The sequence below is a fragment of the Schistocerca cancellata genome, chromosome 1 (genome assembly GCF_023864275.1).
Source record: "Schistocerca cancellata isolate TAMUIC-IGC-003103 chromosome 1, iqSchCanc2.1, whole genome shotgun sequence".
Lineage (NCBI taxonomy): Eukaryota > Metazoa > Arthropoda > Insecta > Orthoptera > Acrididae > Schistocerca > Schistocerca cancellata.
The window spans coordinates 777,890,189-777,909,546 of NC_064626.1; the positions used below are offsets into that span (position 1 = coordinate 777,890,189).

The following is a 19,358-nucleotide window of genomic DNA, read 5'->3' on the forward strand; positions in this document are numbered from 1 at the left end:
AATATGGCAGGCCTAAGATCGGTCATAAAGGGAAACACTTATGAAAACTATTTAATTCTGTAGTAATTCAGGGAATGAAGCCACAGTAATATTAATATACCATCTTTCTTAAATTTTCATGGTGATCCCAATAAAACTTGAATGTTTATCGTATCTATAATAGTGTAGGATTTACTGTTAAAGTGAAATTAACATGTTTTGTAACAAAGACCTGAATGCTAAAATCTGAGTGCTTTGGTCGATCTTAACAATCAACATTTCATATAATAGCACATCATTAAAATGACATACCAACTCTATAACTTTATTTGTTTAAAAACTATAGTAAATTTATATTATCAGTATTTTCAGTTAAGCACCAGATCATCATCTCCTCCACACAAAACACACTGAATGATGACAGCATGACACCTCATTGAATCATTAGGTAATAGAATATTTGTTGTAATGTTTAGTGCATAATAGTTACTTTTGTTCTTTATTTATTTATCAGAGAGCACATTGGTGCAAGGCTACTGGCTGTGACATTCAAAGTTAAGAAGGAAATTGTATTGGTTTTATGTAAAAGAATTTAACATTTATTATGTAATGGATATTATTGTTACTTTAGTTAGAATGCGTAAGTGGTCAAGCTTTGATTATTTAAATATGTTAAAATGTAAAATAATGTAGAATAATCTGTAGCCAATCAGATGGACAGCTTCTGGGAAGGGAACTGCACTAGTCAGTTGAGTGACAATGTTCAGCATGCGGGTGATGCAGCCGGAGATGGGCAGAGGGACAGTATGGCTGGAGACACCAAAGTGGACAGTTCTGGTCTAGACACCAAAGGAACAGTTTGGATTGGGACTCAAAAGCAGTCAGTCGGTCTTTAGGCAGCTAGGAAGTGAAATTACTTAGAAAATTTCGCGTTGTGTGATATTGCGGGACTTAGTCTCTGAGCGGTGAGCAGCCGTGCACCTGGTGTCAACTCTAACTTTTTGTGTAGATTACAAGGTGGAGTATTGGACTTGTATTTTGTGATGAGATTGTAAGTGACTGAACTGTGTCAAATGGATATGCAGTTGAGTGTAACAGTAACTCTAAATACGACCACTTTTACTATTAGTTTTCTTTCTGAATAAACATTATTCTAACCAAATAGCAACTGTGTGGCCTACATCATTTATGGGTCGTTAATTTAGCACCGGATGTTATTATTACTGTTATTATATGTTGTGTTAACTTTTTGATGAAGAGGAACCTCATGTGAGCCCAAACATCTTTGGGATGTTAGCTTGCAATGTTGTACCACCATACAGCGAGACCTTCAGAGGCAGTGGTCCAGATTGCTGTACACACCGGTACCTGTAATACTCAGCAGCACATCCTCTTGCAATGATACATGCCTGTATTCATCGTGGCATACTATCCATAAGTTCATCAAGGCATTGTTGGTCCAGATTGTCCCACTTCTCAACGGCGGTTCAGTGTATATCCCTCAGTGTGGTTGGTGTGTCACATCGTCCATAAACAGCCCTTTTTAATATGTCCCAGGCATGGTCAATAGGGTTCATGTCTGGAGAACATTCTGGCCACTTTAGTCGAGCGATGTTGTTATCCTGAAGGAAGTCATTCACAAGATGTGCACAAGGGGGGAGCAATTTGCCATCCACGAAGACAAATGTCTCACCTATAAGCTGCCAAAATGGTTGCACTATTGGTTAGAGAATGGCATTCACGTATCATACAGCCATTACAGTGCCTTCCATGACCATCAGCAACATACATCGGTCCCACATAGTGTCACCCCAAAACATCAGGGAACCTCCACGTAGCTGAACATGCTGGACAGTGTGTCTAAGGCATTCAGCCTGACCAGGTTGCCTCCAAACATTTCTTTGATGATTTTTTGGTTTGAAGGCATATGCGATACTCATCGGTGAAGCAAACTTGATGCCAATCCTGAGCGGTCCATTCGGCATGTTGTTGACCCCATCTGTACAGTGCTGCATAGTGTTGTGGCTGCAAAGATGGACCTCGCCATGGATGCCGGGAGAGAAGTTGCACATCATGCAGCCTATTGTGCACAGTTTGAGTCATAACACGATGTCCTGGGGCTGCACGAAAAGCATTATTCAACATGGTGGCAGTGCTGTCACGGTTCCTCCAAGCCACTGTAGATAGCGGTCAGCTGCTACAGTATTAGCCCTTGGGTGGCCTGAGCGAGGCAGTGCCTCTGAATCTCCTCCATGTCAGAACAACATTGCTTTGGTTCACTCTTGAGACACCTGGACACTTACCTTGTTGAGAGCCCTTCCTGGCACAAAGTAGCAATGTGGACATGATCTAACTGTGGTATTGACCATCTAGGCATAACTATAGACAACACAAGCCATGTACCTCCTTCTCGGTGGAATGACAGGAACTGATTGGTTGTCGGACACCATCCGCCTATTAGGCCCTGCTCATGCATGGTTGTTTACATCATTGGGCAGGTTTAGTGACATCTCTGAACCATCAAAGGGACTGTGGTTGTGATGCAATATCCACGGTCAACATCTATCTTCAAGAGTTCTGGGAACCAGTGTGATGCAAAACTTTTTTTGATGTGTGTATGTAATATCTAACTTCAATACAACTTCAATGCAGTAATTCAAATCAGTATAAGTAAGCCTTGAAAATAGTTTTTGGTTTTGATAGTGCTTAGCTACAACAGAACTGGTATTATCCAGTGCACTTCAGTATTTATACATTTAAATATTTGTGGTCTGCTTCTTAATTAAGATTTAATAGAAACATCTGTAAAATATTTAACTTTACATATTGCTGTGGACCACCTCACTTAGAATCTGTGAAAGGAACTTCATCAAATACAGTTACTCTGCAAATATGTATTACACATTTTTTGTTTTAACAGATTCCACAGCCTAGAAAATGTCATCTGTATTGGTCTATGGAACAAATAGTACATATAGTGTAATTCAATATAATCCAAGTGTTTGTGATGAGCATGCTCTCTCAAGGACCACAGTTCTTTGCCATATCTGCTACTGAAAGTTACAAATGAGGCTAACTTTTGCAAGTACAAAAAATAGTAAAGCAATTGAAAGTACTAAATAAGTAAAAAAATGAGTTGCTATTCACATCTAGTAAAGGAAATTAAACACAAAGCATAAACAAAGTACTAATGCTGCTGCAGTTGTCCTCCCTGTAACTCATGCCTCCTGCCTGAGGACTAGCTAGCATCCTGCATGTGTTTCTATCAGCAACACTGTGAACTTTACCTCCTGAAGATGCAGTGAAGTGTCCATGCACATTCACACTTAAATACTGTATTCGAGTTCTTGAGTTGAAACTTCTGGGCTGAGAGGCCATGGTCAATGTATAAAATTTTCACCTAATGTTTTGTCTCCATCTGCGGGAGACATCTTCTGAATTTCTCCCGCGTCATCTGGCTACTGCAACTGAGGGTCCAGGTACTCTCACATTTATAGAGTGCATAGAGGGCACCACCATTTGTCACGAAATGCCGATGGTATGGCTATCTTTGGAAGGCGTCATCATTCTCGATTAAGAGTAATTGATTGTCCAACTTTAAAACTTTAGTTTTAAAGTTGGACAAAATATGGATGTTGACGTTGTGCCAGCAGATGGAGACGAAACATTAGGTGGAAATTTTATACATCGACCACGGCCTCTCAGTCCGGAAGTTTCAACTGAAGACAACACCAGCCGTGAAAGCCTACATTGTATGTATTCAAGTTGTTAATGCTCTCATGTGGAATAAAGTTGTGTTCAGCCTACTGGTAATGTTGTACTTACTCCTACATTCAGTAGAAGGTAAGTATAAATAGCTCCTAAAACACTTAAACACATTAGGCTAGTTTTGTTCCATAGTTGTTTATCCTTCAATAGAATATGGTGTAAGATGTCCAGAGTTCATGTTCAGAGCCTTCCTTTCATAAAATTGCCAAAAATATCCATTGTGAACACTCAGCCTTTGATCCCCACTCTCTGCCACCCACCCTCTCAACACTTATGAACTTGTTTATTACAACATAATATTCATTTTGAAAGAAGAGTGAGTTGGCTTCATCTCTAAAATTCCAATGATTTTGATCATCATCTAAAACAGTATTCTACAATAAGATTTTTTGATGTTATTGTTACAACTTTTTGAAAGGAGCAAGCTCTGATGATGAAGGCAAGCAGATTATCATGGACACAGTTTAGAGAATGAAAATGACGAATTTGCATCATTATTATCTTTGTTTTTATACTGGCTCTTCTATGCTTACAATAGAATTTCTAACAATAGCCACTTGTAAATTCACAAACAGAAGAATAACATTCAAGCATTGTGGCAAAATCTTGAGTTTCTATTTCCTTGCCGATTCCTCACCATCAGTTTGTAGAACTGGGAAGTGACAGTGATGTATATCTTTCCTCAAGACTGTTGAACTGCTGGTTTGCTATCATCCTTATTTAATGTACTGTTCTCCCATGACTTAATAATTCAGAGTTATAATTCCGAATTGGCTTTTTGGAACAACTTTGTCCCACATACAAGGAAAAGATAAATTATTCTCCTCTGGAGATTACCCTGAAGATTCTGGAAATACAGGTGTTCTGTACTCTTTGGTAGTATGTATAGTCTCAGTCTAAGTTGGCTGCACTGGTTTCCAAATGTTTTTTCTTTGTTGGAAGCATTGTTACAAGAATTCCCCTCTTTGGTCATGGTAAAGTAGTGTAACAACAATCTTGCCTGTAGAGATTAATTTCAACCTTAAAATTCAAATAAGTATCAGTTTCTTTACATTAAGTAGTATAAAATTACATTGTCCCTTTAATAAAGCTTAAGTTCTATTTACTTTCTTATATCATTTGGAAATTATGCTTGGTGTTGCAATATAGGTTACCTAGGACAACTTTGTCTTGGCACGAAGTTGCTCCAGTTTCACTTAAATATACCTACATAATTGTTCTATACAATATCCTACATGAATGGTGCAAAACACAAATGGAGAAAAATTTAAGAGCTGTCTAAGGAAGCATTTCCAAGATAGCTTAAAAAATAGTGACTCTTCAAGGTAAAGAAGAAAACTATATATGACGGTAGTATCTGTTGCCGAAAGAACAGTTACCATGGATGACCATGCAGCTTTGCTAGAAATGAAATGATAATTAAATGGACACCCTAGCTGCAAACAGGCGTTGATGTACTTCATTGGGGACATGTTGAAAATGTGTGCCCCGACCGCTACTACGAATGTAGTGGTGTGGACATGGTGGGAATGTGGATCTCACGGGGAGCGTGCAAGGGATAAGTCCCTGCAGACGCACTATCCTCTGTGACCGTGGTGGCTCAGATGGATAGAGTGTCTGCCATGTAAGTAGGAGATCCCGGGTTCGAGTCCTGGTCGGGGCACACATTTTCAACATGTCCCCAATGAAGTACATCAACGCCTGTTTGCAGCTAGGGTGTCCATTTAATTAGCATTTCAAAGAAGAAAGCATGGTTTCAGGTTTTAGAAGTTTTAAGGCAAATGCAGTTCTGAAAAGACTGTCAGATGTTGAAAGGTCTGTGAAAGTTGAATGTATCAGTGAATCATTTCTTAAAGCAGCAATTGGTAAGAGAGCAGAGTCTGCACATGTTGTAAGAAGAAAAAGGTAATTAATAAACGTGAGGCCTGGAAAATGAGTCATCCCTGCAGACTTGGAAGTGCAAATGCTTGGATCACCTGCAAATGAGAAGGAGAGAAAAAATTACTGGTGTATAACCTCTTCTACTGACAAGTCTGACTTCACTGTTGATTATTCTACAAGTGATGGACTGGAGTGTGGACAAGAGGACAGTAACACTTATAAAAACCCTGCTTAAAAAGATAATATATCATGGAACAAAAACCTGAAAGAAAATAACTATATTGTAGTCAGTTATAATGTGCCAAGAAAGTTAGAGTGTCATGCCTGGAGGAAACTATGAAGTTTAGGAAGAAGCCAGCTGAAAGGAAAGAAGATGTAATTACCTATAATTTTTCGGACATAAAAATAAGGAAAAATGAGCCCAGAGCAGTTAGGAGACAATATTACTCTGTTTTGGAACTGGGTCACTAAATTCTTTTCTAATCTCATAATGATACTTCCCCTACTTGTGTCACACTCCCATCTGTAATATTTTCACTCAGTAAAATATTTAGTAAAGTACCAGTACTTAACTTTAACTGCCTTTTCTCTGCCTTACTTTACTTTACAGAACCTGCATTAACATTATTTCTTCATAAATCATGAGCAATATTGGCCATCTGATCAAAAACTTTTTCCCAAAAATTAAAAATTAAAGTTTTCCTATAGTGCGTCAACATTAGTCCGTTTAGGAAAAGAAGTTTTTTTCCCATACAAGAATGATTAGTTATGCATTCTGTGTCAGAATGTACATGTAAAATCACCACTTTTTCCACAAAATGTTTTTGCACTTAGGAACAAAAATGGAGGACAAATCTTGAAAAACTAGAAAATGTGGGCCCAAGCTTGCTCATTTTACAGCATCTCAGAGTAATTGTTGTAACAAATAATTAAACTCTATAAACTGAACATCTGGCAAGTGGTGTAAACATTTTCTTACCTAATCGTTTGTTAAATGTTCTTGTCTGGAAGAAGAAACCATCAGGACGACCATCAAAGGCATCTGTAGAGAGAACAGTAGAAGCTGCTTCCTTTCCGCAGATAACTGCAATGAGATTATTTCCAAGTCTAAGACCAATGATTGGTCCATAAGAAAGTGCCAAATCATCCCATACAAGGTGAAGATAACCTAGGTGGTGTCTTAATTTCTGAAGCTGCAAATAATTTCCAACGAGTGGCAACCATTTTGGCCCTATAAAGTGTACAAAATGGACTCCATAAATGTAAGAATACTAGTACAAAAGTCACAGAAAGTTATGAACTAGATTCAGAATATAGAAAATTCTATACTTCTTGACTGCAAGATCAAGAGTAGTTAACAGCAATCATTTCATATACAAATGTAGCACAAAAATTGGCCATTGGCCTGTGCATCCAGAGTTAAATATCTGTGCATTACTGTCATGAATGAAATACAACAAGTCAGTTTTTCTATTTACACTGGAAACACATGGAATAAGAAATATTTCTTCAAAATTTCTATAGTTTATTTCAGTTAATGCTCACAAAATTATTTGGTGGCTATAACAGTTTCAACTGTACAGTCATGATCAGCAGCCATACACAAATAAGAAACATTGTACAAAACATATTGACTAATATTACATTTACAAACAATTCAAGCAATATATTGCGCATACTAAAGCTACAGAAAAGAATAATAAGGAACATGTGTACCGCCCATCCAAGGACATCATGTCGCCCACTATTTGAAAAACAACAGTTATTAACAGTTCCCTCCTTATACATCTATGATATTATCATCTTTCTACATAGCAATTTAGAAGTTATTTGAGAAAAACTGTTTCAATCACTCATATAACACAAGAAACAAAGACAATTTCATGCTTCCCACTCATGGGTTAAACCTATATGCGCAGTCTCCTCAGTATATGGCAATGAAAATTCATAACAAGCTAAAAGGAAAGAATGTTCTGAGTATGAACCTAGCGACACTGAAAACAAAGCTATATGATATACTTGTCAAACGCTGCTACTACACTGTTGAGGAGTTCATGAAGGATGAACTGAACATTTGAGCAGGATAAATTTACATATAGTCTTGTGTGTAAATGTAGCTGTCCTTCACAAAAGGGAGGAAAGAAAAATAAAAGTTTATATTAATGTTAAAATTCTTTGTACCAATTAGGCCTAAGTTGTGTTATCCATTTTTTGACGTGTCTCCTGTACACTAATCATATGATTAGAAATTGTATGTTATGAGACGAATAAAACACTATTCACTATTCTAACTACACTGTATAATTTAAATGTGATACCATAAATGCTGCTCATTCTGTGGTTGCATCGAAACATGCCGGGAGTCAACATTTCATTGAGGGTCCTAAAACAGGACTGGATGGAGCTAGCGAGTGTAAATCCTTATATAGCCAGAACTGGCTGTAAAGCTATTACAATTAATTCTTCAGACATGTTCACAAGAGAAAGTGTTCTTTATTTTTAGAAGCATTACTCTACATCCTCTAATGTGACTGGCTCACATGTAAAATGCCTGATAGTTCAAATGTAGGCTCTAGTCATTTTTTATGCTGTAAAATGAATATGATTGGCATTCTGAACATTTTGAGGAAGTAACGCATCTTCCTTCTGTTCCAAAACCTTACCTTCCATTCTCCTCAAAGTACTCTCATTTAGGTCCTATGAACCACTATGTCTCCTCAAACTAGTTACACCCACATCAACATCCAAACTGTGCAAACCCCTGAGAAGTGTGGCAGAGGATACTTCATGCTGTATCAATTATTATGTTTTCCTCCCATTCCATGCATGTGTGGAGTGCAGGAGGAATGACTGCTTTTAAGCCACTGTGTGCATATTGAAACACTCTAATGTAGTTTTTGTCATCCCTGTGGAAGTTATACCTAGTGGATTGTAGTATAGTTCTAAGTTCCTCACTTAATACTGGTTCTTTAAATTTCATAGGGATGGTTTTGTCAGACACTTGATATATGTTGTTAAGAGTTGAGAGTTGGCCAGTTCAGTTGAATCAGCATTTCCATGATGCTCTCCCAAGGGAGAGAAAAACCTGTCACAATTTGTACTGCCCTTCTTTGTGTACATTCAATATCCCCTGTTGGTCTTATTTGATTATACACTTGGGTAATGGTCTACGTTGGATCACCTTAGTGTCATGTAGACAGTCTAGTTCATAGACTGCATTTTGTCAGTACCCTACCAATGAAACTAAGTCACCTTCCTGCTTTACCTATAGTTGAGCCAATGTACAAATTAATTTGCAATGTGAATGTAAAATGTCTCATTCCACATCATTATGATCTATCAAGCAAAGTTATCCTTGGAACATGTAACTAACCAACAAACAATGTGATCAAATTGCTTCATAGGGTGCACAGTCTCAAAGAGAGTGCAGCTTGTATTGCTGACAGCTGATTAAACTGATCAGCTTGCCACTTATGTAGTAGTGTCTGGAGTGGTATCAGAAACAAAAAAATGGTATCAGAAACTCCTCATAGAAGCTGTGTGAAGAAACCCTGTATTTCTGAAGTGAAACCCTAAGAACCACTTTTCAGCTTTCTTAATGTAATTCTGTTACTGTGTTGCAAAAATTATTCACATAATACATGAGCAATCACCTTCAGTTCTTGACTGTATTTTGAGAGGTTGGCTTTCAGTCTACTATAATGCATCCACATATTTTGCAAATTTGCCATGTGCTGCCATCTCCTGACTTTGGGTAGAATATTTTTTTGTTACTGTATGAAAGAATATGCATGTTACATCACCAAAGAGTGAGTGCTTACTCTTTAGGGTGCAACTGCAAATTTATACCATTTTGCATGTGTTGTGGAGTCTAAGGGATAGGTTTCATTTCAGACTGACTTCAAATTAAGTACAAAAATTGGACAGGAAGTTCATCTTTACTGAAGAGCTGCTCAATGAGGCCAGAAAATGAACAAAAAATGGAGTAAGCAAATGAAAGATTGCCGCTGCTCTTGGTACATAGAAATTTACTTTAAGCAAAAGACTGGTAGCAATGAGTAGTGAACATAGTTTATGTATTCCCTTATTAAGCATCCAATATACAAATGCATAGGCTATGTTCAAAATATTCTGATTACAGATAGTGTTTTCTTTTAGGGCACTGTACCAACACCACTGGGATGTTTTAAAAAATTTCTCATATGAATTAGACAAAGAATTTGCAACCTATGTCAGGGACCTTTATGCTGTGTTCTTTGGTCTCAGCAGGCTGCAACTCATGCAATTAGCGTTTGAGCGCACAGAGGCTAACAAGTTGGATCCCCTCTTCAGTAACGATGCAAAGACAGCTGGATAGCACTGGATTCAAGATTTCTACAAAAGCCACCGTCTTACACTTCGGACTCCAGAGAAGTGCAATATAGGGAGGAGTACTGGTTTCAGTAAACCTCAAACTGAGAGATTTGTAAAAAATTTGAAGCAGGGAGCAGAAGAGGAAAAGTTTCTTGCTCATCACACCTGTAACATGGATTCAACAGGAATACTTTCTGCTCTAACAAGACCCAAAACATCATAATTCCAAAAGGAAAACATTTGGTTGTGTAGGTTGTGTCAGCAAAAAGAGGGCAAACCATCACAGTTGCCTGTGCAATGAACCCTATCAGTTTCTTCATACCACCAGCCATAATCTTTCCATGAAAGAGGATGGAGCCTACGCTCTTCAAAGATGCACCCAAAGGAACTCTCCCCATGATCTCAGACAGTGTTTTCATAAACTCTGGTTTCTTCATTGACTACCTAAAGCACTTCAATGGCTATGCCAACCCAACTAAAGATGGTCCATTCTTCTTGATACTTAAGAATCGCAAGTCGCATTGCAGTCTTCAAGCTGTTCTCTATTGTCAAGATTATCATAACTTTGTTATCCACGCCACCACACACCAGTCCTAAATTTCAGCCCCTAGATAATTGTTTCTTTGGACCACTGAAAACTGCTTATGCAGCTGAAGCTGATAAATGGGTGCATGACAAGCCAGGGACTGCAATTATGTTAAGTGACATCTGCCCGGTATTTCTTAATGCCTATGAATGAGTTATCACTCTTCAGAAGACAAAGCATTCCTTCCATGCAACAAGTAAACACCCATTTAACCCCAATGTGCTTTCAGATAAGGTACTCCTTCCATCAAATGTCAGTGTTTGACCCCAGGAAGATCTAATCCAGAATTCTCGATGAACAGAACAACTTCCACCTAAAGTGGTAGATTTGAACAGCACCTCCAACAGTGACCCAGGTAGAAATTCTCCATTTGTGGGAAGTGAGAACACAGCAGAAACATCAGTATCTCCAGCAGATATCTTGCCTGTACCAAAAGCTAAGCAAACAAGTAAGAGAAAACAACAATCCAGATGATCAGAGGTCATGACATCCTCTCCATACAAAAATACATACTGTCTTATGGACCTAATACTGGGGAGACATTCTGCTACATAAGAAGCATTGCTTCTGAGGACATATCCTGTTCCAGACATAATAGACCTACTGCACGTGAAGAGACAGCAGACAGGTCAGATATTTTCTGTGCAGTATGTGACAAAAAATAAGAGAAGCCAATTCCAGAAGACTGGATCCAGTGCATTAAGTTGAGAGATGATGGCATGAACAATGCTCTTCATTTGAGACTGTTATTGCATTTCTTTGTGACATTTGCTAAATGCATAGTCTTTGGGTTTGTTTGCGTGCTCTTAAGCACAGCTGAACGTAAGTGAGTGCATTTCTCATTTTTTGTATTTTTAAAAGCTCAATAAAAGTATTACTACTCTACTGCTGTTGTCTTTTGAACATGTATATATTGTGTTAATAAATATAAACTTAAAATGTTTTTGTTTCCTATTGATAATAACTCAGATATTTAAACTTATAATTCTCCTATCCCTGTTAATTTTTTCACCCAGGTATTCAAATGAGTTGACTGATTTCATTTGTGACTCTTGGATATTGTAGTCATATGATACTACATTTTTTGTATTCTGAAGTGCACAATTTTATATTTTTGTTCATTGAAAGCAAGCTGCTAATATTTGCACCACTCTGAAGTCTTGTCAAGATCTGACTGAATATTTGTGCAGATGGTACTTCATTAAAGAAGTCTGTCATTGTTATTAATATTGATTGCCAGATCGATAATATACAATGTGAATAGCAACAATTTTAATATACTTCCCTGCATCAGCTAATGTCTCTCCATCCAAGATAACATGCTGTATCCTTGTTATACTTAGTGACATGCTCCACACCCATGAGAATCATCTCATTTTTGGGTCTATGGAAAAAAAAATTGAATCTAATCTGATACAGTTTTGTTTGATACACTATATGATAGTACATTTGTTAATATGTTTTGGTGGTGTGGCACTGAGTCAAATATTTTTTGGATATCAAGAAATACTACATCAACCTGACTACCTTGATCATGGCTATCAGAAAATCACGTGAGAAAAGTGTGAACTGCATTTTATATTGAATTTGGGACCTTTACCTTTTGTGGGCAAGTGCTCTTGTATTGTATTGTATTGTATATTTATTGGTCCTGTGAATCATACACTGTACAGGGGTACATAATGATGTAGGACAAGTCAAATAATTTGCAATAAAGTTCGCAGAAAAACTGTTGTATGGTTTTCAGTATATAGCAATATAACTCTAAGATATGGGACTAACATTTCACAAATACACAAATAAATTTTACTCGCACACAGTTCATACTTTCGGCCTTGATTATACAGACACACACATATATGTAATAGACCACATATAACACACTGATAAATCTACATGTACACATTTTTTATTTTGGCCTTAATTGTATAAACTATTTAAATTTTTCACATATATACATTGTAGATAAAAATTCATCAACACTATAGTAGCAATTCTGTAGCAAGTAGTCACTCATCACAGTTTTGAATTTATGCGTGCCAGTTATTGCTTAATTTTTTTAGCTAGTTTGTTATACAGTTTTTTTCCTGCTTGCAAGGGTCCTTTTTGTTTTAGTGTTGTATGTGAAAAGTGCATATGTAAATCTTGATTACTCCTTGTGTTGTATGAATGGATATTTTGGTTTTTTGGAGCAATCTTGCTATTTTCATCTACGATTTTCCTTATAAACATTATTGTTTCTAGGATATATAGGCATGGTAATGGAAGAATATGAAGCTTTTTAAATGAGGGTTTGCATGAAGATCAAGGTGCTGAGCCTTCCATGGCTCTTATAATTCTCTACCAATGAAGCTATCCAAGCATGACTCATGACCCATCCTCACAGCTCTACTTCCACAAGTACCTTGTGTCCTACCTTCCAAACTTCACAAAAGCTATCCTGGAAAACTTGCAGAACTAGCACTCCTGGAAGAAAGTAGGCTGCAGAGACATGGCTTTGTCACAGCCTGGGGGATGTTTCCAGAATGAGATTTTCACTCTGCAGTGGAGTGTGCGCTGATATGAAACTTCCTGGCAGATCAAAACTGTGTTCCAGACCGAGACTCCAACTCGGGACCTTGGTCTTTCATGGGCAAATGCCCAGCACACAGTTTTAATCTGCCAGGGAGTTTCATATCAGCACACACTCTGCTGCAGAGTGAAAATCTCATTCTGCATTTTGTACTGCTGATTTTTTAAGAATCTGAGCTGTTCACATAGAGGACATCACATTGTCTGAGATACTTCATTATGTTTTAGTTCAGAATATGTTCTAAGATTCTACAATGGATGGACGTCAGTTAAATAGGATAGCAGTTTTGTGGATCACTTATGTTACCCATCTTGCAGATGAATGTGATCTTTGCTTTCTTCCAGCTACAGGTCATAGTTTTTTTTCCAAAGAATCAACAATAAGGGGTGATTATAATTAAAGTCCCAATTTCAAAACCCTGTAAAAAAAGAACCACTGCTCCCAATGAGATCAAACTTGAAAGAAATATTATAGAAGAAGAAGGAAATATTATGGAAAAAAATAAATAAATGAAAATTTTTCCACTAGATGGCACTGTAAGTGCTTCAAAGTCTGAAGTAATGGAATTTAACACAAGGACATAAATAGAATTTGACATGAAATTACTCATAGGAAATGACATTGTAAAACAGGAAAACTGGATAAAATTCTTGGGAATCACAATCCAGGTCAACCTCATTTCTTAGCCTCAAAGCTGTTGAAGAATGTATTTGCCATAAACACGATTAGCAAATATTGTAAGGCTATGTGTGTACTAAAAACTGATTATCACACGCTATTCTCATCAAATTTAAACTATGCTGTAGAAATTTGGGGTGCAACAACTCAAGCCACCCTAAGCACATTATAAACACTACAGGAAATAGTTATCACAATTATTTGTGGTGCCAAACTAGGGAAACATGTCAGAACCTGTTCTCACAATAAGGTATGCATACCATTACAGGTGTATAAATATTCAAAGTTATATTGCTTGTGAAAACAGTAAATCCAAATTCCAGCTGTGAGCTGCACCAGTATGATACAAGACAAAAATTTAGATACTATGTAAATAGCCACAGAACAGCTTTATGTGAAAAAAAATGCACTTCATGCTGGGATGAAGCTAGCCAATGCCCTACTGAAAAGTTTCACAGCCTTTCCTACTAACAAAGACAGCTAAAAAGAATTCTAACTAAAAACCCTTTCTATTCCCTAGATGAGTACTTTATCTTGTGTGTTAAGCACATAGTTTTAAATTACTCACAACTGATACAATGTTTTGATAGCAACAAAATGTAAAATTTATTAACACAAACTAATCTTTAGTTTAAAACTTATTGACATATTCAGAAGAATAATCAGTATGATGTCCTGAAACTGTATTATTTCTGAGGATTGTATTTGATTTTTTGATGTTGAATAAATACTATTATTATTATTTCTTTCCTTTCTCAGATGTTATGTCTGGTTAAAAATGGAAAGTGACATGGACCTTGATCAAGCATGACTTCCTTTTAACTGTACGGTATATGTTACATTGCATTTAGGAACTTTCGGGTAATTGAACATGTATCAATAATTACAGATTTCTGTAGTTGTATATATACGTTTAAATGTAGCTGTATTGCGTTGATGTACTGGTGGATATTGTGTGGTATGACCCCTGTAGTTGATAGTATAATTGGTATAATGTCAACTTTATCCTGATGCCACATGTCCTTGACTTCCTCAGCCAGTTGGATGTATTTTTCAATTTTTTCTCCTGTTCTCTTCTGTATGTTTGTTGTATTGGGTATGAATATTTCGATTAGTTGTGTTAATTTCTTCTTTAATTGGTGAGTATGATGTCAGGTTTGTTATGTGGTGTTGTTTTATCTGTTATAATGGTTCTGTTCCAGTATAATTTGTATTCATCATTCTCCAGTACATTTTGTGGTGCATACTTGTATGTGGGAATGTGTTGTTTAATTAGTTTATGTTGTATGGCAAGTTGTTGATGTATTATTTTTGCTACATTGTCATGTCTTCTGGTGTATTCTGTATTTGCCAGTATTGTACATCCACTTGTGATGTGATCTACTGTTTCTATTTGTTGTTTGCAAAGTCTGCATTTATCTGTTGTGGTATTGGGATCTTTAATAATATGCTTGCTGTAATATCTGGTGTTTATTGTTTGATCCTGTATTGCAATCATGAATCCTTCCATCTCACTGTATATATTGCCTTTTCTTAGCCATGTGTTGGATGCATCTTGATCGATGTGTGGCTGTGTTAGTTGATACAGTTGATACAGATAGTGTTTTCTTTTTCCAATTTACTTTGTTTGTATCTGTTGATGTTATGTGATCTAAAGGGTTGTAGAAGTGGTTATGAAATTGCAGTGGTGTAGCCGATGTATTTATATGAGTGATTGCTTTGTGTATTTTGCTAGTTTCTGCTCGTTCTATAAAGAATTTTCTTAAATTGTCTACCTGTCCATAATGTAGGTTTTTTATGTCAATAAATCCCCTTCCTCCTTCCTTTCTGCTTAATGTGAATCTTTCTGTTGCTGAATGTATGTGATGTATTCTATATTTGTGGCATTGTGATCATGTAAGTGTATTGAGTGCTTCTAGTTCTGTGTTATTCCATTTCACTACTCCAAATGAATAGGTCAATATTGGTATAGCATATGTATTTATAGCTTTTGTCTTGTTTCTTGCTGTCAATTCTGTTTTCCGTATTTTTGTTAGTCTTTGTCTATATTTTTCTTTTAGTTCTTATTTAATATTTGTATTATCTATTCCTATTTTTTGCCTGTATCCTATATATTTATAAGCATCTATTTTTTCCATCGCTTCTATGCAGTCACTGTGGTTATCCAATAAGTAATCTTCTTGTTTAGTGTGTTTTCCCTTGACTATGCTATTTTTCTTACATTTGTCTGTTCTGAAAGCCATATTTATATGATTGCTGAATACTTCTGTTATCTGTAGTAATTGGTTGAGTTGTTTATTTGTTGCTGCCAGTAGTTTTAGATCATCCATGTATAGCAAATGTGTGATTTTGTGTTGGTATGTTCCAGTAATATTATATCCATAATTTGTATTATTTATCATGTTGGATAGTGGGTTCAGAGCAAGGCAGAACCAGAAAGGACTTAATGAGTCTCCTTGGTATATTCCACGCTTACTCTGTACTGGCTGTGATGTGATATTATTTGAATTTGTTTGAATATTAAGTGTGGTTTTCCAATTTTTCATTACTATGTTTAGGAACTGTATCAATTTAGGATCTACTTTGTATATTTCCAATATCTGTAGTAACCATGAGTGGGGTACACTATCAAAAGCTTTTTGGTAATCAATGTATGCATAGTGTAGTGACCTTTGTTTAGTTTTAGCTTGATATGTCACCTCTGCATCTATTATCAGTTGCTCTCTACACCCTCGTGCTCCTTTGCAGCAGCCTTTTTGTTCTTCATTTATAATTTTTTTCTGTGTTGTATGTGTCATTAATTTCTGTGTAATGACTGAAGTTAACATTTTGTATATTGTTGGTAGGCATGTTATGGGGCAATATATTGCAGGGTTTGTTGTGTCTGCTTGATCTTTAGGTTTCAGATAAGTTATTCCTTGTGTAAATGTATCAGGGAATGTGTATGGGTCTGTAATGTAACTGTTAAATAATTTAGTTAGCTGTGAATGTGTTGAGGTGAACTTCTTTAGCCAGAAATTTGCTATTTTATCTTTTCCAGGGGTTTTCCAATTGTGCATAGAATTAATTGCTCGAGTGACTACATGTTGCAAAATTATCACTTCAGGCATTTGTGGTATCATCTTGTATGTGTCTGTTTCTGCTTGTATCCACCATGCATGTCTGTTATGTTGCACCAGGTTTGACCATATGTTGCTCCAGAAGTGTTCCATGTCTGTTATGTTTGGTGGATTGTCTATTTTAATGTGTGTGTTATCTATTGTCTGATAAAATTTCTTTTGGTTTGTGTTGAATGTTTGGTTTTGTTTCCTTCTATTTTCACTTTTTTGTATCTTCTAAGTTGTTTGGCCAATGCTTGTAATTTCTGCTTCTTTTCATCTAATTGCTCTATTGCTTCTTGTTGTGAGATTTTACCTAACATTTTTCGTTTTTTGTCTGATATTTCATATCTTATAAATTGTGTTAGCTGTCCGATGTCTTTTCTCAGTTTTTCTAATCTGATCTGTAGCCTGTGTTGCCATGCTGGTTTTGTGGGTTTCTTCTGTATGTTGGTTGGTTCTGGTCTCTGCCTAGTGTCTATATTTAGTGTAGTGAGTGCTCCTATATAAACCAGTAGTTGTAACTCTTCCATAGTTATATTTTCATTTATTTTGTTGTGTATGATTGTGTTGATAGTTGTTATTGTTGTTTCGACTTGTGGGTTATTTGGGGGTCTATGCAAGAATGGTCTAATGTCTGTATTTGTGTCTTTGTATTCTGTATATGTCAGCTGAAATTTTTCTTCTATATCTAACATGTGTGTCACTTCGTGTTATATTTGTGCTTGTTCTGGTGGCTGTCTTAAGATTTCGTTTTCCTCTGATTGTTTAATTGATGCGTGTTGTTCTTTGTTTGTTTGCTCTGGGATGTTTGAGTCCATTACCGTATTTTCTTCTTCTTCTGATTGCACATTATTTTGTTCCAGTATTTGTTGTACTTGTTGTTTGATGTTTTCTAATTCTGACTGGGGTATCCTGCTATTTTTGATTATTACACGGATCTTATCAGCTAGTCGTTGTTCTGTTAAAAATTTTAATTCTGGGTATCTGGTAATAAATGTTGTGTATACTTGTGATCTGTATCCAGTTGTGTTGGTTCCTAAGTTTGTTGCTTGGTAATAACAGAACACGAGGTGTCGGTTAACTTCATCTGACCATCTCATCCTCTGTCCTTGTTTTCCTTCTAGAGTGGTTGCAGGAAGCATATCCTGAAAAACACCTCTATTTGGATTTAAATCATTTTCCGTGTGGCTAGCAGTGTCGTTACCATTGTGGACGGGCATAGGGTTCAAGTGTCATCCCCGACCATGACAGCGCTTCTCCGAGGCTTCATTAGTTCTGTCCTGAACTAACTAGTCACACTAAAAGGGCGGTTAGCCCTATTAGTGGTTTGTTCTTTTTGTCGCCTTTTATGACTGGCAGAACATACCGGAGGCCTATTCTTTTACCGGGCCTCCACAGGATTTATTATTATTATTATTATTTCTATTTCTATTTTTCTCAGACCTTAGGTCTGGTTAAAAATGGAAAGTGATGCGGACCTTCATCAAGCGTGACTTCCTTTTAACTGTATGGTATATGTTACACTGTATTTAGGAACTTTCGGGTTATTGAACACGTATCAATAATTACGGATTTCTGTAGTTGTATATATACGTTTGGATGTATTGCGTTGATGTACTGGTGGATATTGTGTGGTATGACTCCTGTAGTTGATAGTATAATCGGTATAATGTCAACTTTATCCTGATGCCACATGTCCTTGACTTCCTCAGCCAGTTGGATGTATTTTTCAATTTTTTCTCCTGTTTTCTTTTGTATATTTGTTGTATTGGTTATGGATATTTCAATTAGTTGTGTTAATTTCTTCTTTAATTGGTGAGTATGATGTCAGGTTTGTTATGTGGTGTTGTTTTATCTGTTATAATGGTTCTGTTCCAGTATAATTTGTATTCATCATTCTCCAGTACATTTTGTGGTGCATACTTGTATGTGGGAATGTGTTGTTTTATAAGTTTATGTTGTAAGGCAAGCTGTTGATGTACTGTTTTTGCTACATTGTCATGTCTTCTGGTGTATTCTGTATTTGCTAGTATTGTACACCCACTTGTGATGTGATCTACTGTTTCTATTTGTTGTTTGCAAAGCCTGCATTTATCTTTTATGGTATTGGGATCTTTAATAATATGCTTGCTGTAATATCTGGTGTTTATTGTTTGATCCTGTATTGCAATCATGAATCCTTCCGCCTCACTGTATATATTGCCTTTTCTTAGCCTTCTTCTTCTTCTTCTTATTATTATTATTATTATTATTATTATTACTGTCATTAATATTATGATCAGTATTCTATCCACTATTTTCTGCCACAAGTTGAAATCAAGAGACAGCACATCCCACAACAGACTGGAGTAACTTGTAGGTCATTTTCTGAATGTGCTGCACACTCAGAGCCTTCAGTTCAGCTTTTGTTATTTTTTCCCATAGTGTTTCCCCCTTCTCT

The 19,358-nt window shown here is 36.5% G+C and overlaps 1 protein-coding gene across 1 annotated transcript in view; it reads right to left on the minus strand.

The window, feature by feature from the left end:
• LOC126162267 (methyl farnesoate epoxidase-like) overlaps positions 1–19,358 on the minus strand; it is a 143,477-nt gene that overhangs the window by 102,805 nt on the left and 21,314 nt on the right. The window contains exon 2 of the mRNA XM_049918665.1: positions 6,608–6,859. Coding sequence (XP_049774622.1) covers positions 6,608–6,859 — 252 coding nt within the window. The remainder of the gene's footprint in view (positions 1–6,607; positions 6,860–19,358) is intronic.